This window comes from Hypomesus transpacificus, chromosome 19 (genome assembly GCF_021917145.1).
Source record: "Hypomesus transpacificus isolate Combined female chromosome 19, fHypTra1, whole genome shotgun sequence".
Classification (NCBI taxonomy): Eukaryota; Metazoa; Chordata; class Actinopteri; order Osmeriformes; family Osmeridae; genus Hypomesus; species Hypomesus transpacificus.
In genome coordinates this window covers 8,434,211-8,458,391 of record NC_061078.1, presented here as the reverse complement: position 1 = coordinate 8,458,391, position 24,181 = coordinate 8,434,211, and the positions used below count along the sequence as shown (strand labels likewise).

The following is a 24,181-nucleotide window of genomic DNA, read 5'->3' as shown; positions in this document are numbered from 1 at the left end:
TCGCAAACTCTACACTCCTCACAGGATATGTGTTCAGAAACCAGATCCTGAAATGTGTACGCGTTAAGACGTGATGGCCTTTTACTAGTTTGGCCAACAATAATTGTAACAATAAATTAGTAGAAACTAAATTTGCCTAAACCACAATCATTATGTTTTCCTTCCTTCTACTCCCAAATATATTTTAAATCCATTGGAGAGATAGAGTGGATCATAAATCAAGCCTCTCTAGACTATCCCCATTATTTGGCTTTAACTCTTGTGCTGCCTTCGGGTCATTATGACCCACTTTTTGCACCACGACGGAGGGTCACAATGACCCAAAGGCAGCATAAGGGACATACAGTACACATTCCCATGGGTGCTTCATATGAAAACTTTCACTATTGCGAGCCAGCTCACGGAGGCACTAATAATGCACAAATCATGTCAGAATGTTGCTACAAACAGAGAGAGATGCTAAAGATATTCAACCTCCCTTGTTGACATTAAGTTCCTCTGAACAGGTCAGTGATGTCAGTGCAAAGCTTCCCCTAGCCTAATCCTGTCCTCACATAAAATAGTGAGGTTGTAAACAACTCCAAACTTCAGTGTACAAACTGTACATCGCAACACAAGAGACCGCTTACAGATATGCACATGGAACAGTCTGCTCACCGAGTAAATTACTGGCCAATCTGGCCTCTGTTGGTATGTTATGGGGAACACGGTTGCTATGGCAATTGAACCCCAAAACAGCAATGCACTCCTTAAGTGACTGAACCATTTTTAATGCCAGTTTACAAAAGGACATGGCTCCACTGCCCTATGAACTGGTCTTTTTTCAGGCTGTAATTATGATGGAGCTAGCCAGCTTCTTGGTAAAATAACACCCGTGCTCAAGAGAGGGTTTTGAGGGAATAATATTCAACTAATAGCCTAGTTTACAAATGAGAGACATACATGAACAAATTGTGTAGACATCCTTATACTGGTAAAAGCTATTATTGATTGTTTGACTTTCACACTACTGAAATGTTAACCAATTAAAAACAAATAAACCATATATTATACAGTGCCAAATAAAAATTATTCCATGATCCACAATCTAACCTACATACCTTTCAGGATTACTGAATAAAATAAAACAAAAAAAAGCAGTGGCCTACATGGGAGACAGCAATGTCTGGATATGTATAACATAAGCACAAGTTGACACACCTGACATTGGACAAAAATGTCTGCTCTTTGGGAAATTTTTCTTTTATAAGACTCAAACCTCTTTCCAAGAAGTTATCCTACTCTCAACACTCAGGTTGCCTTCATCCCTGGGATCCAACCTTCTGGAGTGTGGAATTTCCAACCATCCAAGTCACCAAGCTGCATCTTTGTTTTCTTAAGAGGATATATTTATCGTGCAGAGTGGGACTGGAAAATCAAAGCTATTACATCAGCAGAACAGTAACTAGGGAAAAAAGAAAATAAATGAAGATCTGTCCAGGTACAGTAGAAAATGTGAGTTGGACCGACACTCACCAATATGTCTTTCCAGCTGTGTCAATCCTGAAGCCAACAAACCTGCTGTTATCAGCATGCAACCGAAAGCTCAAGAAGAAAAGGGCCACATTAACTTTCCATTTTCTTGTGCTGCAGTAACAACCTCTAACTCAACTTTGTGTCAAGCTTTCACTATTATGTCACCCTTGGGGAAAAGTGGAGTCATCTTTGGGACTGACTAAATGGAAAAATACTCCTCTGTCAGACGGTCCTAAGTTACAAAATATTCAACCTGTAAGGCCACACACATACACGCACAAAAGGTGGGACAACGTGGGGAATATAGGTGACTCACCTCCACAATGTGGGAGGAGAAGCCAGCCTGTGACATCTGGAGACCAAACGCTGTCCCGTTTTTACTGGTTCCTGTGAAGACACAACATTAATGTCACTGAGGACAATGTCTTGACTGTTTGCCAAGACAGCTTTGAAGTTTGAAAGTTAGTGCCCATAAGACTTTTTTAAATGATGGTGTTATATTGTATTGGAATCTTTAAGAACACATGTCAGGATTTCTTGGGGTCAGTAGCATTTTACTTTACCTTCCAAACTGAAGATTCTGTCTCCTAGTGCATCCACGATATCCTTTAGAGCAGACTCGTCCGTTACATTAAAGAAATGCTTGTCATCTGGGTCACTGGCAATGTATTTGATTTCATTCAGGAAAGCCTCTGGATTGATCCCACGGCGATTGTAGTAGCCTAGGACCTAGACATCAGGCCAAGTCATCTGTTATGGTGTGGAACATTTTGTATGTGGATTGTTCCAAATCCACTTGCCACACTTAAGGAAGCCTTCAAAAGCTCACGTGTGTCCAATAATAGATTGCAAGTGGTCCCACTAAAGTGGGTTGTGCTCTAGGAAACCTTTAAACTAAATGTTGACTTGGGTTGGAGCTGTCTGAGAGACAACATTTTTAGTTTGGACTGCATTGGACCTCTCTCTGAGTTCACATGAATAGATGAACTGTTTCTTAAAACTTTTTATTATTTTTAATATATGTGTCAGATGTACATTGAAATTATTATTATTATTTGTCCAAGTAAAAATGAATGAAGTTCTCTAAAAACTTAAAAAAGGAGAGGGAGACTTACAGCAATGGCGTAGCGGGTGATGCCATCCTTCTCGCTGTCCTCAATAGCTTGTTGGAGGTCAGGACTATCATGTGACTCGCCGTCTGTGATCACTATCATGACTTTCTTTGCACCTCGTCGACCACCTCGCTTGAATGCCTGTGATCTGTGGAAAACAAATATTTTCTCATAAATATACACATCTAAATAATTTCCTTACATAATACAATTATTATGTTGGGAAATGAGGTGAATCCAACCGTGCCACATTGATGCCGAGGGCCGTGTTGGTCTCCTCTCCGCCACGCTGGTCGATGCTGCGGGCTCTCTTTACCACTTCCTCCACTGATTTGTAGTCACTCAGTTGGAATTCATGAACCACCTTCTCGCCATACTGAACCACTCCAACCTAAGCAAAGACAAGTTACAAGAAATAGCACATTACAAAAACGATATATTGTTTCTCATAATTTGCTAAACTAGTGCACTTAACAAGTACTGCAATGTGAAACAAATCTTTGTTAACACTAGTGGATGACTTCTCTCTCTCTCTAACACACCTGTATCTGGCCTGGTCCAATGTAAAACTTCTGTAGAATGTTGATAAGAAAGGCCTGCACTTCATACCAGGGATAGATAGAATTTGACCCATCCAGAACTATGACTATGTCCATAAAGGTTTCACACCCTGCAAACAAATTAAACAAAAGTTAGAATTTAGTTCAAAAGGTTTCAGGAAAACTATCATATCACAAAACAAATACTGGTTGACTTCATGAAAAAAGGAAAGGGTGGTGCTTTAGTCTTACTCTGAAATGCAGGAGAAATGGTCCGTGAGAATTTGAAGCTAGAGTTGACTCTGGAGCATATGCCAGTGCTGTAGTATGAGCTACCACATTCATAGGACCACAGAGGTCCACAGGCCTACATAAGTAAAGAAAATGCAAATATTTGCCTAAATGGAACAGAAACAATCTGATGATAAAGGGTTTAGTGCAAAATTATTCTCAATTTCAAAGTTTATTGTTTCTTATGCATCTTTCTTGCCCTTGACAACTAATCTATGTTAGAATTAGCACACATTATTAATTACATTATTAACACACATTTTCACTAGTCTTATGCATGCTTCAATTGGTAGCATTTGGAAAAACATTTCTCCAACAGTTACCACAAAACTGTTGTCTTTAGGGTTTGATGTGAGAGTCATTCCCAGTCTCATTTTGTCCTTACGTTCAGCAACATTAGTCAGAGATATCCTTCCTTGAGAAAAGAAAAACAATGACAAAGTAAAGGTGTTTTTCACACTTTCTAACGATTTTATACAATACTATGTTTCAGTTACGCATAATACTTTCATCCAACCGTTCCTATTGTAAACCATAACCCAGTTATAATAGTTTTTCACAAGCTTCAAAACTTATGTATACCATTTTTTCTTCTTAAGGTGTTGGTTAGACTTGTGTATGGATGAAGTCTAGATGAAGTCTTAACAATTTCCCTCTGAGGGATCAATAAAGTATATCTAATCTAAAGTCTACACCTCTCTGTTGCATGGCATGCATCTAAGTACATGCACATGCAATTTCCAGTTAGCTGCATTTACTGTGACCATTGAGTATAAACACCTGCCCTGAGAGATTAAACAGTGTGAGGGGTTAAAAACTTCCTCCCCCATCTGGGAACTAGGTTTGTTTCTGCAGTCTAGCCAGGCGTAGGAATGTCTAAATCCTTCAATATCTGCCAGCAAGTTTACACGTCTTTCTGCGTCTATCTACCCAACACGACACAGATGTGTGTGTGGTATGACGGAACATGTGGTCAGGTGCCAGGGAAGACACAGATGTGGAAGTGTACATAAACTGTACTATAAGGAATGAACGGCATCAGCCATAGTCTCCCTGGGACACACGTGGCACAGATGCACAAATACACACGTACAGAAGACGTCGGTAAATGGTATTTGGTTAATAGAAAAGTCAGTTTAAATTCTAAGACTGATAACTTTGGTCTTCTTGAAGCACTGGGTGGACTCAAAATTACACTTCTGTTTGTGTTCCATTGGTTCCAGGCATTTAAGAGACAAGTTACAGGGTGTGAAATACATTTGCGTATGCATACGTAGGCAAGTACATAGCTACAAAAACCACACACATACAGTTATGTTTGACAGTCTGACTTGTTGAACAAAATGGCACAGCAGTAAGAGAAGGCCCAGTAACTATTGTACCTAGGTTGAGTTTGGTGCAGCCGCTGGTGTTGGTGCGTTTACCCAGTGGGCATTTGTAAACATCCCCTGTCTGGTGTGGACCATTGGTTTCATAGGGGGCACCCACCAATAACCTGTTAAACAAAAACAGCAAACACAAGTTACACTTAACAGTGCTTCCATAATTCCAATACCTACATTTTTTCACATTAATGTATAGGCATAAATATAAATTGGTAAAACATTCAAACAATTAATATATATATATCCATATAAATATGTTAGTGAAGTATTCAACAGCTTTGCTGTGAGACATAAATGGAATAGAGGGGTACAATGAAGATATTATGGCTTCGATGTGCATTGAAAACTGGGAGACCTTTTATATAGAGATGAGTGCCTTCTTAAATTATGTCCAATCGCAAAATGTTTTACTCCAGACAATGACTTTCTTGGAACAACTCAATTATGATCAATGTGATCAAATATTTGGGTGTTATCTTTCATTCAGCACTAACATTTGACAAACAAATGTATTCTGTTGTCAAAGGTAGTTTCTTTCATTTAAGGACTATTGCAAAACTAACATCTTTCCTCTCTTTCAAGGACTTCAAGGAAATTGTTATTCATGCACTTATATCGTCTCAAATTGATTCTTGTAATTCTCTGTATTATGGCATTTGTCACTCATCGTTATCACGCCTGCAGCCTGACCAGAATGCGGCTGCTAGAATGTTGACTGGCACCAGGAAGAGGGACCATATCTCCCCGATATTGGCCTTACTTCACTGGTTGCCAGTCAAATGTAGAATTTATTTTAAGGTGTTGTTACTTGTTTTTAAAGCTTTACATGGATTGGCTCCATTGTATATCTCAGATCTTCTTATGTTGTATTACACTTCCAGTCCCCTTAGATCATCAAACCAGTTCAATTTAGCCATTCCACAGACTCGGATGAAAACAAAAGGTGATCATGGCTTTTCAGCTGTAGCCCCTGATATATGTATATCTCAGATCTTCTTATGTTGTATTACACTTCCAGTCCCCTTAGATCATCAAACCAGTTCAATTTAGCCATTCCACAGACTCGGATGAAAACAAAAGGTGATCATGGCTTTTCAGCTGTAGCCCCTGCTCTGTGGAATAAACAGCACATTTTTATCCGGCCATCCCCCATCACCGAGACATTTAAGTCTCGTCTTAAAATATATTTTTATTCTTTGGCTTTCAAGTCAGTTTAGAGTCACTCGTGCTTATTGTAATTGTGTTGTTTGTTTGTTGTTCCTACTTATTGTTGTTTTGCCCTATTTGATGATTTTGTACAGCACTTTGGTCGGCATTGGCTGTTTTTAAATGTGCTTTATAAATAAACTGACTTGACTTGAATGTAAGGGAAAGTAATAAATGTCTATTTTAAACTTTATCTGTAACACAACAAAATATGGAAGCAGTGAGGGATTACTCTGAGAATTCACAGAAATTCAGTGGAGTTGGCATTGAAACACATAAGCTACTGTGTATAAAGGTCTTTCTAGTCTGTGTCCCTAAGAGAGTATGGCCATGTCTGAAAATGTCTCTCCTGACCCTAGATCAACATGCAGTTAAACACACTGGCCCACAAACCCTGGGACTATTCTCACATTGATCTTTATGGGGAAACACACACACACAATGGAGGGAGATGAAAGTTATAGACTGGAAATATGGGTCACCCAGCACGTGCATGAGAAGGAAAGACACAAAGTGTGACTGAATAAGCTCAGAGGGACTGAACATCGTCACATGTACAGAACTGCAGGTCACTTAGGGCAGCAGAGCGCTTACTCAATCAAATTAAAGACCCACCCTGGAGGAATATCATAAACTGCTACCGGGTCAACCATGGCAATTTTGGGGGGGTGACGTAGACCCTGTAAGAGATGTTTCTCCTCTCACTATGGGTAAAGTTCTTTTTAGAAGCAGGTCAGTGTGGTCTCATAAATGTCAGCTGAAAGGTTTTAGATGACTTCATGTAGTGGAGAATGTAAAATGCTGAGTGTTTACCTAAGGGCTGTCTTGAATGGATAAAGGCCTCAAAGGAAGGTTGTAATCCTGAAGTACTGTATCTTTGATAAAAGGTCTCTTTGTTTTGTGAGTAGAAACAGGAACAGCAGCCAAGCTATTTATGTAAGAGTGTGTGAAAACTATTTTGTCAGTCAGGAATATCCATTTGCGTGTAGAGCTTTATCTTGTGATGTTTCTCTGTATATGAGACATTGTAAGTGTTGCATAAGGGCCGCATCAGCGTTCTCATGCCTTCGCAAACCTACTTAAGCTTTCTTCTTTTTTGGGGGGGTTACTCAAAAATGCTTGGTCAAAGTTTTCAACTAAATAAATTATCTCTACCCCCCGCTGGAGTCATTCCATATGTATTTATTCACTCTTAAACCGATAAAAGCTTAGCACTAAGGTTAACAAGAAGCATAGGCAAACATGCAGTCAAACTCAGGTGGATAATAACACACAGCAGGAACAATTCACTCTTTTCCATGGTGCCCCAAGGGAAAGATACTCGACACCAGTCTATAACAAAACCAGACCACCACCAACACGCCTAGAACTCAAAGGTCAACCATGTCAACCTCCAAACTTCAAAATATGTCTCAATCCTGCCCACTGTTTGAGTAGGTAACATTTGGGGGGCAATTAAGATAAGTGGACAATTGCTACATAATGTTTATGTAAGCAAACATGACACTTGACATTAACATTCAGCTATATCTGAAGTTGTAACACTTTATGTAACACTTTTAATTGGTCTTTATAAGCTTGCATTACACCTTTATGAAACTAATAATTACAACATTATGGATACAAATACAGTCTACAGTCTACTGTCTACCTATCTATCACCTCCCCTTCACCTCTCATTTGAAACATTGTTGATTCCTTTTGATGCCATTTTTGCATTTTGATACATGGTAAAAAACTACTATTCTAACAGTTTGAAATTACCTTGAAATAATGTGTTGTAAAGTTATTTCTTACATTTTCGATATACTTAAATCCTAAAGGGATAATGTGGACCAAGGAGAAGAGATGAAAGAGCAGTGCTATTCTTTAGTCTGCAGTATGACAGACTCAGACGCAAGTAATGATGGGATTGCATCTCACGCTAGCTGTCCAGTTGTCAAAGGACTGGAAATCATTTTCACCTCAGGAGCTCCAACAGTGCTCATATTTTCACTGCTATTAATAGCATGATTATTACTGAAGTTATTGCTGTCGTTTGGCACTTGAATACTGTAGGAAAAGTTCAGACCAGGACACGGTTACCTTGGTGAAAGGGGCCATTGTTAGAATTGCCTTGGACTTCTGCTTTTGAGGCTCATCAACAAAATCTGTTTAAATAATCACTGTCGGAATCATCAGGGGCAATTGCTAGCCATGTAGCATTATTGTGGACAAGGTAATGACGTCGAAAGAAATAACATGACCCAAACTGGATGCCCGTTTTCTCCCACAGATAGGAATGTGGGATTTTGGGTTTGTAGAAGTGCCAACACAGAGACCTAGCCATCGTTAATGTGCTAATGTCTTTCACATTCGGAAGGAGTGAGACACATGGGTTGTGAAACCACATCTCTGCCCAATACACATGCCCTTTCATCACATTCCAGCCACAAATATTGATAGGATATGTATTCTATGGATTCATTTGACCAAACCCAAGAGATGTGTAGCAACTGGTCCTGTTTCATCAGAGCTAAAGAAGGAAAACTCTGAAGTAGGTATAGCTCTAATCTTTCAGCATGGCAAAGACTGACCACAAAGGGAAAACGAGACTCATGCTTTGAAAGTACATATTAAAGGGGTTTAACACGTGACAACACTAACTGATTATTCTTGTTTTTACAGCTATAGCACAAACAGTGCTACCTTTCCTTCCCTGCACAGTGGCCTGCTCAATGAAAACATAGGCTCTAATGACGGGGGACTGTATTTCAGACCAACGGTGGTGAAACTTCTCAGATTCCCCAAGTCTTTAAGTGGTCCACACCTTGTGACCAAGCTAGGGTTTAAAGGGTAAATCCCATCTGGACAGACCCAGCATCATTGCTGGAAAGCAAACAACAGGAAAAGAGAGTGGGAGGTAGCAGAGGCCTGGAAGATAGATGCTGGGCCTTGCATCTCACTAGTACTTGGATTTTAGGCTTATTGTCACGTGAGAATATTGTGGCCTCTCGTGGACCCCCAGAAAGAGTCCAATCTGGCAGACTGTTTAACCCTTGTGTTCTCTTCAGGTCACAACAACCCAGCGTTGTGCTGCGACAACTTGCTTCACTTTATTTTTGTATGAGGTAAAGTTGTCGCAACACGTGGGGGGGTCACAATGACTGAAGGGTCACAATGACTTGAAGATAACACAAGGGTTAAGAAACCATATCATCTTGGAGAGGCATGTGGGACTATTGCACATTCTTGAAAATCGCAACATTTCCCCAACTTAGCAGGTCAACAGCTTCTTCCTTGGAAAGACTCTCAACTTTCTGTGATTTGGACCTACTTACTACTGTCATGTCAAGATATTCTATATTCTTTATAAAAAAGTCTGCAACACGTGGAGATTTTTTGTCGTAGCCCTATTTGTCTATGAATATGAAAATGCCAGGCATAACAGTGTTCTCTTTTGTCATCAGATAATCACATCAATGATCAGCAAGATGTGTGGAGACAGTGTCAAAATACAAACAAGTGACGACATTAATATGTCCACAGAGCAACATCTCAAACATATAAATTATGCTTATGACTTCCACAGAGCAATACATCACATTACATTTAGTCTACACTTTGTTCCACTGGCATTTGTGTCTGGTAAGAGGATTGCAGACATATAAAAGGTGATGCACATTCATATGAGCTAATGTACGGTATGAGTATGGCAAGATCAGGTGATGTTATTTTTAAAAGTTGGTCATTAAATGTAATCTGAACTCAGCCTTATGCATCTCTTTCCAGACAAGGTCATGAAAATGCTCGTTTATTTTCAAGAGCCTGAGCTATGATCGCATTCCAATCCAAATACCAAGCTGAACATTTGAAAAATCAGACAGTTCATTGTAGAACTGGAAAAGTTGACAGAGCTACGGTATTTGGCACACATGCTTATGGGCACTGTCAGTAATCGTCACAATTAAAATTCCTTAAAAAAAAGTCTAACGTCAACGTCCTTTATGGTGAGCTATCATGCTACATTTCATGTTATTTGGGAAATAGTGCATAATAAAAAGCTTGTAATTAAACAAGAAACTTTGAATGACACTTAAAAATTTATCCTTAAGCTTGGATGAATGCACTTATTTTGACAATTGTAAACCTAAAACTGGAATGTAAACCTAAACTGAGTCTGTCTTCAATAAAGGTTTTTATAAACAATATAACTCAACAACATGCTGGGCAAGTGGGACTCTGCCATTTTCTTGGAATCTTGCTTATTCTTAACAAATCATGGTCATGATCATAGGCACCATTGGAGTCTGACAGCATACCACACGAAAGCATAAGAAAGTGTGTGTAAGTGTGGACACATACACACACAACTACACAGTGCGACAACCTCACCTTCGAGGTCACCTGAGGTTCCCTGACACTTGATGAGTGCACTTTAATCCACAGGAGAGCTATCCTGCACTTCAAAGCCATATTTTGACGACTAAAAAAACAAAAAGTCATCACCCTTTCTTTTGGAGGCCCTTTAAATTCTTGGCGTCACAGACAGATTCATCACAACTAAAAAAATACAAATGTGACATACCCTGAGTTCGAAAACACGGCAGCAGGCCCAACCTCATTGCACAATGCTTGCTGCGTTAACAGGGGTCTTCTTCCCACATCACAGACCTGGTGCTGAGTTCAGGTCTCTGTGATTGATATCGGGGGCAGTGAAGCGGGTGTTGGGGTCTCTGACTGAACGCTGGTCAGTGCAACCACAGTCGCAGTGGGGGGAAAAGATTCCTAACTCGCACGCAACACTGATAAATATAACCAGAACCTGCTCTCTTCTACTTGACTTGCATATTTAAAGAAGGAAAATAGGTTTCATTTCTCATGAGTAGCCAATAGTATAATGCTTGGCTTTGTAATACACAGGAATATATGTTGTTTAGGAGACAAACAAAAATAATACACATTTCTAAAATAGTTTCATATAGTTCTTTAACTGCAAATAAACTCTTTTGCAAAGGGTAAGACCATTTTGGCAAGCTACAGTACTGTCACTTCAATGCAACTTCAAGAACTTCTTCTGGAATCTTTGCTTTGCCCTTACTGCTGGGATATGGAGTACAGCACATCACACTCCCCTCGGCTCCCTGGACTCCTTGGCTCAGTAAACCACAGCTGAGTAGTGTTGCTATTTCCCCCCCACCTCTTTCCTTCTCTTCTCTCACCACCATCAAACACTCTTCCACTATGCTCCTGAAACTCACAAACTATTCTTCAGAGGGGCAAGAGTGGGGGCTGTCATAGCCTGGGTGGGTTTCATGCAGCAGTAGTAAGAAAATGTACCATTATGTGTCAATGAATTAACAAGTCATGAAGAATTATTTGTTTATTACTATGTAACTAGTACTAAAAACCTACACTTACAGGGGAACAAAGGTCTCTCATGTCAACATTCCTAAAGAAACAAACTCTTTATATCTTTTATATTTTTATACCTTGTCAATGGCAAAGTTGTGGTTGGCTCAGTTGTGCTCAATAGATAAGTTCCCCAAGATAGGATTAAGTAAAGCTGTCAAACATGTTAAATAAAACTAAATGTTTATTGTATAGTGCATTGTGGCCGTAAGTAGGCGTGGCACATCATACCATGGTTATGATGAACTCCCCTTTGTCTAATCAGTGACATGCTTTCACACACATGCACACACAGGGATGCATGTTCTTCTAGTAGTTTAGGCCTACTTCACTTATCTTAAATCACAAAGCTACCGTATGTCATTTAGTCAATAGGCAGCTCCTGATTGCCAATTACTAATTGCAATCAGTCTCCCCAAAGGCCTGTCTTGACTCCAAACTACTTCCTAATCAAATACTGTCATGGTCATAAGCACATGCGATTGGACACAGACGAACATACACAAAAAGCTAGTCGGTACAGTTAAGTTGCCAAGAATAGTAACCAAATACCACAGTACATTTATCTCAATATGGGGCTTTATCCACATATTGTATAACCTATATTATTAGCTTCATTACAATACCATCTCTATACTGTACACTGGTCCCTTTGTATTAGTTAGACTATACCTAGTAGTGCTCAAGTCATATGTTACTTTCATGTGAAAACAATTCACCCTGAGGAAAATGGTGGAAAGTGATAGATGGCAGGTAGTTTATTTGTCAGTGTGACCGTGAGGGGGTTTCCTGTTATGTGTGTCAGTACATCAAGGTTGCTCTGAGCAGTTAATGTACTTCAGTGGAGGAGATAGGAAAGAAAGCGGATAATGCAAGTGATTGTGACATTTCCTACGACTTTCCTACGAATGCGCAGAGAAACTAATTAACTATTCCCTCACTGACACACACACTTGTATCATACATTTGTAACATACACACATAAACAGACACCCACCAAGACAAGCACACTACAGGCACTTAAAACAGAAGCCCGAGACACACACAAGCCCCTTTTCAAAACTTCCTTTACCATTTTAATGATTGCCAGATGCTAAAGGAATATCACTAGACGGAGAGAGTCTTCAGGCTGTTTGTGACTGATTAATGTAAGAATCAGGTGAGCTCATGCAATTGCACTTTTCAGACACTATTGATACCTTTCGGGAACTATGTAAAATATGACACAAAATCTAGAAAACTACTCTTCTCCCAAACTGATTTATATAGCAGTAATATTTCAAATTACTAAAGTAAACAGTCTTTGTTCTACTCATCTTTTAAAAAGCTGCGTAAGTTTAGTTTGGGAGAATATGAATAGAATATTGGTGAGACACACACATGCACACACACATTCACAGGGGGAAGTGGGGCTGGAACTGGGCATTGGTCCAAAACGGCCCTAGCCAGCGCAAGTACTGAGGATGCCAGCAATGAATCCCGTCACCACAGTGCCAATTGGCCTAATAATAGTGTGAATAACGAGTCTGCTATGAGGCAACATGATGAAATGTCCAGATCAGGATCATTTTCTATTGGAAGCACAAATGATGACAGGCAACATTCCATACAGTGGGAGAAGTACAGTAGTGTGTCATCTTTTCTGATAAAACTATTACAATGCACATCTTTGCCAGCAAGACAGACGGTAAGAATGTCTCAGAGGATATCTGTCTCAGACTCTGAATCTAACCGGTTATCAGCAGGTAAAAACTAAGATTTTGTCATTTTGCTAGATTTGAATTTAAATAACTATCGTTTTAAACAAAAACTTTAAATAAACATTTGACAATGAAGGCCTCTTACCACTTCTGCCCCCCAGCAAAATGCTGCTGAACTGTATATCCAAATTGTGCCTGTTTAGAACCTTTGATGATCCTGGGGTTCTTGGTGTCAATGGTGAAACCGTCAAGGAGCCCTGGAAACACACACAGTAAGGCAAACACAGGCAGTTAAAAGCATGCTTGAACAGTAACTTACAGTACATTGACGTTTTTTTAGCTTGTGTCCTGAAGTGCAGTGGAAAGATTTCACAGTGGTTAAACGACTATGCTGGCCAAGTTACACAAACCAGAGTCAGATTTGGGAATTTATTCTGAAATAAGTTTGAGCACATCTCAGTACCGTAACCGTAACAAATCAGTATCTCAGCTGTGATTTCCTGGGTGGCAGCCAATTCCACGCAGCATCGACAGCTAGCCTAGAGAACCTCATGAGGGTAGGCCTCTGCTATGCAAAGGGTGTACATTGGAAATTCGTCTCGAAGAGCAACCATACCTCTGTAGATTTTTTTTCGATAGAGAAAACCTCACATTTTATCTGGAATATCTAGGTCTTGACACCTGCCCTCCAGTGTCTCTAAGAACAACAAACACAGCCTTGGAGGTCTCATGACGACACGCCAAGATGATAATCGTCTTCATCCCTCTCATCCCAGTGTAGAGCCCCTGGCATAACGTGTCTTTCTGATCTCCAGCTTCACTATAAACACAAGTCTTAGCCCTGAGGTATTAAGACAGTTAACCCCATGAGGTGCTCATACGTATAAACAGCAGAGCTGTCTGTCAAGAACATTGCTATGTCAAGGGAAAGGGGGATGATTCACTGTATTGAAGCACTGTGGACATGTAGGATAGTAGTGCATACACTGGAATGCGTTTGTTGACTGGACGTTAAGTTGCATTTGTTAAGACTACTCATACTAGATGTAGAGGCCTCATAGCACTGAAAGCCTTCCACACAAACATTTTGGACTGTTATGTTATTGTAACTGCATAGCATTGAGGACTGACCATTTCTGTGACACACAACAGTCTAGCATTCAAGTCTAAATCTTCACAATATACAGTAGCATTTGAAACGATAATACTGTTCACACATTTAATTTTTCTGTCAGCGAGCTTGGAACTGTAAATATAAAGTGTTGAGCTGAGAAACATCAATAATGGTGAGCCAGGTGCCTGTCAAACTGTTTATTTCTGATTGAACTGGAGCAAAGCTCTGTTAAGCACTGTGGTGAAATCTTGATTAGAGCATGTGGGAACTATGATTTGTGGACAAGCCTACTTCATCAAGGGAAACAAGAAATCAAAGGCAGCAAACACAACTATGGGAACTGATCAAAGCACGACCAGATTTTCTATGGTGTAGTTTCACTCTCCTTACATCCTCTGGACAATTTAACCATATGAGGAAAAAACTAATTCTTCTGGTTTAGATTAAAACATCTTTTTAGATTTGTCTTGCTGTCACCAAGTTACCCAAAAATGTCCACGATTTGGTGAGGGGATGGAAGGGATGAGATCTTCCTCTTGGCTTATGATTGCGAGAGAACATTTAATTCTCAGTCGGACTTGCTTTTGATCCATTTCACCACTCATCTATCATCTCCTAAATCTTTAGAAGAATATAACCTCCCTTTCTGTGTCTTGGTTGTGAAAAACTGTAAATGACTGATGTCAGCTACTGTGGGCTTAGTGTTTGGATTTCCATTGGTGCTGAGGCCTGCAAATTAAGAGAACATATTATGTTGCAACTAAATTGTGGCCAAAAATAAACAGGAATTGTATGACAGAAAATGAGCACACCTCCTAAAACTGCAAATAAAGAAGTAAAAATGGAAAGAATGAGTGAGACAACTTTAAAATGTCATTGTACTATTTAACAGAGACTTTTCAGAGAAAATGAACTTCTAGGAAAGTGTTGTTGGGGCCCTTCGGGTGAGCTGTAGTGCTGTTATCTTTTATAGGTCACGCAAACATGGACAATGGGTCTACCTTTTCTACGTGTAGCTCATATCCACAAAGCACAGAGAAAAAGTTCAACTAGGTCGACACTCAGGCATTACAAGAATTGTGTATCCAAATGATTTGGGGTCAGTATGGGGTCAGATTTGTTGTGAGTTAACCCTCTTTTCTTCTTTTTTTTTACCTTTACTCTTGATGCACGACTGTGCTCAACCTATGATATTCACCTCTTTGTGTCATCAATTGTGTCTGGAGAATGAGAATTCGTCATTGAACTGCTCCTCCAAAGGTTTCTTCAATTATTTTTCGATTAGTGTTCCTGGGAGTTTTTGTGTCTTCCTTGTGGGTTTAGATTGGTTATGGTGCAGTTCCATGGGCCTTCTGTGATGTTGCTTGTAAAAAGTGCTATACAAGTACAATTTGATTTTAATATTATTTGATACACTGTACTTGAGTGCCTGCATTTGTGGTAGTTTACTGCACGTTATTTAAAGAAACTGCCCAATGTGTTATTTTCCCACCTGCCAAGTGTTTAGTTGGTGGGTTTTGGCCAGTACAGGACCATGCATTATGCAATCATCACTCAAGACAAACTAAACAACTTGCCTCAGAATGAAACCTCAGAAATAGTTTGCCACCTTGAATGAATGTTGAATGAATGAATGTTGTAAACTATTCTATTCTTGTCATGAAAACCTTTGTTCATGACAGCCATGTTATGCATACCATCTAAATATTGACACATTCCCCTTATTGCTCATTTCCTGTTGCCTAAACGGTTCACATGTCCAGCTGGTCTTTGATCTTGTCTCCATATATCCTCCTCTGGAAATCTGTTTGTGAAGAACCACACACGCTTGGCCTAAAATAATTTGGCTCAAATAATCACTTGTAAGAACAATAAGTCAACAAGTAGATTAATTAACATGGAACCAAAATTTTAAGGAAACGAACGAATGGTGCTGAAGAGCTTTCATTCTTCGGGGGAGGGGATTCTGGAAATCTTTCCCATATGTGTTTGCCTCATTTTTTTCTAACCAGCCGGCATCAGCACACGCAAAGAATCATGACATTGCTAGCTGGGGCATTGATAACTATCACGCTCATTCTAGAAGCAAACAGCTTCAGAGAAAAACAGCTTTGCTGTGCTATGACCAAGAGACAAAGAGTGAGAAAAATTAAAGCGAGTGAAACAGAAAGAGAGAGAGAGAGAGAGAGAGAAAGAGAGAGAAAATCAGAGTGATGAAGCTCCAGTTTCCATTTCAAACCCCTAATGTGGCAGAGCAATTTAATATTCCCAGTAATATCAGCAGCTCCTTAAGCCAACGGGAGTCTTGCTGGGTTTCCTGTGTACAGGTTCTCTTGCCAAGATAAATAAACCTCAGGCCGGTGGCTGCTGGTGCTCTGCGACCCACGCCGGGCTGCCGCTGCTTTTGGCCCAGTACCAGGCTGCAGGAGCTTCACCACAGCCTTGGAGTGGACCAGAGACACACTCCCTCAGCCAGGGGATGGATGTTAGCTGGAGTGGTTCCTCACAAAGGACATTATGGAACTTATCACTAGTCACAAGAGCTTAAAGGCATAACACGAGTTCAAGGCTTTTGAGTCTGGGTTGGACTGACTCACTTTACTCTTGTAGCTTCTATAGGCTTCTATTCATTTTTTTGTGCGTTGTCTACTGTAGGCTCCTCTGTAATATCAGTAGATGAAACCAGTGGATTGCAAAAGTTGCCATCGACTGAACAGTCCACAGCTGTTTGTGCAACAGTATGTGAACAATTTCTTCTTTATCCCCACGCATGGCCTCTGCGTATTTCACTGTGTGTCCTTATATATCTCTCTCAGGACTGCAACGTGAGAGAGAGAGACAGAGAGAGAGAGGAAGAGAGAGAGCAGCACTAAATCTAACACTAACGAGCATGGCTGTTACCCGTAACTAAGATTATGGGCTAATGAGATTGACTGTTAAATAAATCCACATGGACATGAAGGCATCTGTCAACCACCTCCTTGCAATCAAAACCAAACTTTATGGGGGTATACCTGTAAGTGGTGGATTAATCCACATCCCAAGAAATTGGAGACTTAATGGTGTAAAGGAATTCACATCATAGCTTTTAGTTGAGGTTTGCAACTTGAATGAAAATATGGAGCTTAGACCTGTATTGGCCTGTATCTTTGGAAAGCTTATCTGAGCCTTGTTGAAAGATCCTTCACAATGGGTGAAGCTGCTCTAGGCCAAGGTAAATGTGTAGGACACACAGGGTATCTGGCACAAGATGTGACCCTCACACAGTCTTCAGCACTGCTAAACAAGCTGTCTGACTTTACAGCCAACAAAAATCTCTCCCAGGCTTCTTCACAAATCCACCATGACTCTGCTTGAGTCAATTCCAACCAAGGTTCGTGCCAATCTGTTCTATGGTGAGTTGTCCAACAGCTGTATTGTTTGGAAGATAGTGGACAGGGTCTACAGTAAATTCTGGTTGAATTATGACAGCAAGTTATAATAATATGTTGAATTACTTTTTTAAGAACAAATAGATAAGATGAATGGATTTACTCCTTCCTTCCTTTTCATAGGTTGCATATTGTCTTGTGTGCCTGTCTATAGTTTTCTTCGCCTTTCAGTTGAGAGACTTTCTCAATGTCTAGAAGTCTGACCCATTTACGTTTTTATGTTTTCTTTTTCTGTTCAGTCAAAAGACATTTTCAATGTCTGAAAGTATGACCCATTTACCCAAAATTTTCCCACTGCCTTGGGTCGATACTCTTCCCAAGGCATAACATTGTCATACCTACAACATACAGGAGCTACATCAATAGTATTAACTGAGGGTCCAACAATGACCTCCTCCTTGGTCTTAAGCCACTTTCTAAATTGGCCAACTAAGTAGACTTAATTTATGTTCAACGGGTCATTCCCCCATCTTCTGTAATACTGCCTGTGTCCACTTTGTTCCAAGAACTAATTCCAATATCAAGGCAAATATTTACTGCAGGCATTTCCTCTACTCCACCCGTAAGATAAGTGCAATATCATCAAACTTTGTCCATACAATTCATGAACTTTCCACATGAAGGTTTGTAAACACATAAACTGCACACAAGCAAAGACTCAACCAAAGAGATGTCATTATAAGAAGACATTATAGGAACTGAATTACTTTCACAGAAAAAAATAATTATTGTAAATAAAATATAAATGCAGCTAATTTCTCTCTCTCAATATATCAGTTCAATGTGTTGCTGCAATTGTAATTTCACTAGTAATTGACCCCAGTACTGGCTGCGCACCAACACTTCCAGACACTGGAAACACTAAACACTTTGATTCTGAACAAAACGCATCACCTTTCATTTGAAGGTACACGCTTGCCTTTATTAAGAGACAGAGAAACTTCTGTTACCCCGAGGAAATGCCTCCTCCTACATCCCACACGGAGCAGACTCAGGATCTCTCACACACAAGACGGGGTGTAGATGTGAAACTTAGATGTCAGATTATTATTTACAGTTCATGCTCTGCTTAAAATACATCATTCCATTTCCTCCCTTTACCAGTTCCCGTACAACAAAAACAAGAACATTTAAAGTTTAAGACTTCTTTCTTTCATCTATTCAAATATAGATTTTCGATATTTTTTTAAATAGCATTCCATACAATGTAGCACTTTAGAACACGGTGGTGCCACAAACTCTTCCTGAATTTCTCAGAGGTGGACTAGATAAAAGTTAGTAATAGTAGAACAAACACACAAACATACTGTCTAAAGAGGCAAAGTGTTGTATGCACACACAGAGATACACACTCAGGTATATACACACACACACTTACCTGGCAGCTGGCTCCCGATCCAGAGCAGCAGGAAGCAGCAGTACTCCATGTGTCAGGATGTGTGTGTGTATGTGTGTGTGTGTGTGTGTGTGTTGGGTGGGCTGAGGCAGACAGACCCAGCAGCGTGCGCTGTTAAAGATCCAGCTCTGATTGACTCCACTCCCAGTCCAAACTCTCACTATATCTGGGCAAAGTAGGAGGGGACTGTTCCAGTAGAGAAAGGAGGTTCACATAGAGACAGCAGATGACAGTCTACTCTCACTCACTAACTCATCCTCTGTACTCTGCAATGTAGACAGTGACGTATACAGAGGAAACACAATGGAAACACACTAGTGTACACTAAATGTGCTAATCTTAAATTGCTTTTCCACCCCAGCCCTGTACATAATGCCAAAACATTAAGTATATAATCACAGTACTGTAATGTATTTCACTTATTGTACTATTCGTTTTTACTGTAGCTACACACAATCAGCAGACATACAAGATATATTTTGTAAAGCAAAAGGTTTGTGAGTGCCTTGATTTCCTATGTGCAGAGTGCAACTATCAAGTCAATTACATTTACATTGATTCTCAATAGGGTTGCTAACACTCAACAAGCTAATGTTTTCTTTTATACATTAATCCCTGTTGCTACTTAGCCACATCTCTTAAAAGAAACTTATTTCTTGTAGCGCTGAAGCTGAGTGGTTAACACACATGGTATCATCATGTGGTGACCACACACTAACCAGTGTATTCATATGAAATGCAAATGTAGTTTTTTTTTGTTACCTCCTACCATGCTAGTTCAAACATCCATTCCCTAACTCTGATGATCTGCCTTAACGAGACTTTGCGATTGGTTCAGTAATGAATGTATCGTTAAGAGGAAATAATTAGCATATATATATAATTGATCAACATAATACAGAGAAGAGCATGGCACAAATAAGATCCATTACAAAAGAGCAATGCAAAAAGTATTTTGGGGAACTTTTATTCACGAAATGATACACTAATACATGAGCGTGAGCTATTCCTTTTTTTTACTCCGTCATGATGAGTTTCACAGGCACATCAGCTTCTCTGAAAGTCAGGTTCCAATGTACTCCTCAGACCCTGGTCCCTCAGCCACGGTCTGGCTGACTGAGCGAGAGGACTGGCCACCATAGCAAAGCTGTCAGTGAAAGAAATGTAAAAAAAAAACTATTAAAGGCTTGGGTTCATTAAAAGATGCTTAAAAGCTCATTGGCTTTGCTCTCTCATCAGCCCTTAGTACTCATAACGGCTTGCCTCCTTATGCCTTCTTTCTGGAATTGGGAGGGAATTTAATTTTAACTACTGCTGGTTTCCACTGTATGTGCACGCATTGTTGACATGTGAATCAACAGAATTGCCTAATAATACACTGACTTCCGCAATACCATGACGTATGAGTTTACAAATCTGCTGTTTAAATATATTCCAGCATGCGGACATTTGATGCTTAGGGACTTCATCCAATACATCTGATGCTTAGGGCCAAGTTCATCCAATACATCTGAACAGAAACTGTGATTTAGTCAAGTTTTGCTTTAGAGTGTCCCTGCCAAATGTTCCATATTCACAAAGCTATGAGTATTATACATTTAGATGGAGAGAAATATATAGCATATTCAAATGTTAAATAGATACAGGAATGACATGTTCTGGTTTTATAACAACAAATTGTGTTTTAGAGAGTAGTTAACTTAATGAATCATTTGCTAAGACATTCATGGAGAGCAACACTAATGACTTCACCAGCTCAGCTGAGGAACGCATTTCAAGATGCTGACTTCCCCAAGCAGACCAACTAACCTACTTTAAGGGGAGGAACCATAAAATCAGCATGTGAAGTCCAGTGTCCCTCGGAACAAAATATTCACAAATTGGAAAGACAACAATGGGGGTTGGTTACCGTTACAACACAGCATAAAGTAAGTGGCCTCCATAATTGTTGTCGCTACAAACTCAGAACTGAAGAGTCTTCACTGTCAGTGTAGAAGACAACATCGCAAGACAAACAATAAATCATAATGTTAAACCTAGGGGGGGGGGGGTTCTTACCCACAATTCTGCTCTGCTAACCAAAATTGCTATGTAGATATGCAAGTTACTTTTAGGAAAGGGGAATACAAAAATATATATATCAGGGGGGAGCTTACAGTGGTGTGACAAGTTAACTTGTTCACTACCTCTTGAGTATAAAGGCAAAGAATCCAGAAGGTTAGGGTTATGTATAAATGTATCATTCTTGTCCTTACAGTTTACAAGTAATGGATGCAACACTTCACCTTCTTGGTGGCGGCTTGACACCAAACAGCAACTGCAAGTAATTACCTCAATCACAACTGTATTATCTTCTGGTGTGGTATGTAGTTGTCCAGGGTGGGGAAAGCAGCCGCACGTCTTCTGGGATAAGAAGAAAAGCAACTAAAGCTGGCAAATCCCAGTCACACTATCCATTACAGGTCATAATGTCGTCAAGTTTGGGGCCTCAACTGCTGGAGCTAGTGAGAGTCCTGAGGAAGGGCTAAAAGCATGTGCAAGATCATGCGTGTGACTGGACTGAAAGGGCAACCTGAAATGTACTGCATATTTCAATTAACAATGTCATGGACACTGCCAATTTAACACTGGTGTTTTGGCCCCATAGTCTGAGGTCAATATCTTGAGGTTTGTTTCACTTATCCATAATGTTTGCCACAGGGTAGGTGGAGCTTGTTTTCCTTTCTGCTGTTTTGAGAGGAGGTATTGGAAGAATTATCTACAAATATATATATATTTTGTAATAAATGTGCCAGTTTCTAAATACCAATTACATTTTCTTGTCATTATGGGGTATTTAATGTAAATGTATGATGGAAAATGTTATTAGAGTAAGGCTGTGATGTAACATAATTTCAAAACATTTAAGGGTCTCAATACTTTCCAAATAAAACAGGGTAACACAGTATAAGTGGATGTTCAGATAAAAATAGAGCAACACAGTCAAAGACACTGAGGAATTGGGGGGAAACAACTGTAACTGGCACCAATGCAGTTTTTTTTCTGTCCATGCTCCTATTTTGTATTTACTGTAGCTTCTGAAAATTTTGACATTGAATATAAATTCATTAATCTCTGAGGACCTTTCTCAGCATTTTTTTTATTTGACGTATAAAACATGGACTTTCCAATAATCACTGAGGGGTCCTGCATGGAGGTCCAATGTAATGAAAGACTCAAAGAGGGAAAGAATTGTCATAGGGGCAATAAAAAAGAAGCAAAGCAATATCAGCAAGACTTCACAGCAAGAATACTCTGCCAAGATACAAGACTGCCCTTCCTCATCTTTATGCAAACTCACTGTTCAGCTCTGTTTAGTTTGTATGTACATTTAATGTGGTCTCTCACAACAACAAAAGGCATATGTTAATTGATACAATATTGAAAGTGGTAACCCGCGTATCAAGCACTAATCCAAAAACTTGCTATATAGTGAAAAGGGCCTTTTAAAATTATTAGAGAGAAGGGAAGACATTTCCAAGTCTGAGTTTGTGAGTCACTCTAACTTTTCCAGATATCTGGCAGTAGTTCTTGAAGACTAAATGTGCCAGTAGCAATACAGGAAGATCTGTGGAAACTGAAGTCACACGCCACTAAATGGACAATGGAATTCAATTCGTACCGCACAAGGCTTGCAGATTCTGAATTCCTCTTTCAGCAGGTAAGACACTGAACACCTCAAACTTTAAAATGACTTCCACCTACAGGGTGATTAGTTTTCACGGTCAAATCATTGTTGACCTTCAATTCTACAATACAAACACATATATTGTATCGTCAGAAAAAAATGTTTGTAACCTTCAAATTTTAACTAATCCCTGCAATCTGCAAACCTGAACGCTCGCTGCATCTCTGAGTTAGAAGCTTCCTTTCCAAACTCCCACATACGGTCAATGATGTGCAACACATCTCACATTCCTTGCTTCAGCCAACCAATTCATAATACAATCCTGTTAGGTCATAGTTAGAGTCCTGCGGTCGAAAGTCAACTTCTGCCTCCATTATGTCTTCATCTTCTGGAAACACAGACTCCCATTTCAATGAGCTTGCTTCAGCATTCATTTGAAGGCAGATGGAAAACATGTATGTGGAGATTTTTTCTTTTCTTCTGGCTCTAGATGGAAAACCACAGTTTCTGCATGCATGATTTTGTTATGCAAGTCAGCTCATGCTGATTTACGTTTTGGTAGATGTCTCAAACACCAAGCAAAGTACTAGATAAGGCCATAAGTAGGTAATGCAATAGATCTTTGATGGATAATTTCTAAAGGAAAGCTTGTGCTTGTGCTATTTTTGGTTGTTATTGGCTTGGTAGGTTGCTTGGGAGTTAATGGACCTTTTGTTTTTCTTCAATCTGGTCGTTCTTGAGAGAATATTTACAAGTTACTGAAAAAAGGTGTCTCTTTAAGTGGATTATGTTTTCTTTAGGTGTCTGTACAGTGTTGTGAACCAACACAACACTGTACAGTGCACTACTGCTTTGTCGTTAAATGTCATATCGTGAACAAATTGTATGGTAGTATGTAAATTGCAAAGATTGGAGACATTACAACATAGTTTCAAATTTTGTTCTCAATTTTAAGATAATGTGTTCAGGAATCACGCACATGTTTAAATGCTGACAGGTGCATTATTATCATATTGCAAGGTGTCTTCATATAATACTGTTGTATAAGAAGCATACATTTTGTGAGGGTAGCATTCCCATACCATTTACTGAAGTTTGAGAAAAGATTGTTAAATAAGATTGATAGTGATTGTCCTTCGGAAACTATGATGATATCTATGTTACGTAAAGTCTTGTTTGGGTGATATCATGACATAAGGGTGGATGATAAAAAAGGTAGATAATGACCCTTTGTAACTTTGTAATGACTTTCTTGATTTCCAAACCTCAGCTATGGCAAATACGTCAGTCAGCAAGTAAAAATAATCACATAATTAACGTCGCAGACTTGGACAAAAAATCGAATGACTCGTTTTCCTGATTCCCCCAAAATAAGCATAAATTGGAAAGAACACACTGTCACCTTCACAGAAATGAGTTGAAATATTACTGACT

General features: G+C 39.5%; 1 protein-coding gene across 2 annotated transcripts in view; it reads right to left on the bottom strand.

The window, feature by feature from the left end:
• itga11a (integrin, alpha 11a) overlaps positions 1-19,205 on the bottom strand; it is a 35,395-nt gene extending 16,190 nt beyond the window's left edge. For both annotated transcript variants that reach the window (XM_047042477.1, XM_047042478.1), the window contains exons 1-10: positions 19,063-19,205; positions 13,285-13,396; positions 4,840-4,952; positions 3,781-3,872; positions 3,419-3,533; positions 3,170-3,297; positions 2,870-3,018; positions 2,631-2,775; positions 2,079-2,244; positions 1,832-1,902 (exon numbers count right to left, since the gene is read on the bottom strand). In XM_047042477.1, the coding sequence (XP_046898433.1) occupies positions 1,832-1,902; positions 2,079-2,244; positions 2,631-2,775; positions 2,870-3,018; positions 3,170-3,297; positions 3,419-3,533; positions 3,781-3,872; positions 4,840-4,952; positions 13,285-13,396; positions 19,063-19,111 (1,140 nt within the window). In that variant the 5' untranslated portion in view covers positions 19,112-19,205. The remainder of the gene's footprint in view (positions 1-1,831; positions 1,903-2,078; positions 2,245-2,630; positions 2,776-2,869; positions 3,019-3,169; positions 3,298-3,418; positions 3,534-3,780; positions 3,873-4,839; positions 4,953-13,284; positions 13,397-19,062) is intronic.
• Positions 19,206-24,181: the final 4,976 nt, after the last annotated feature.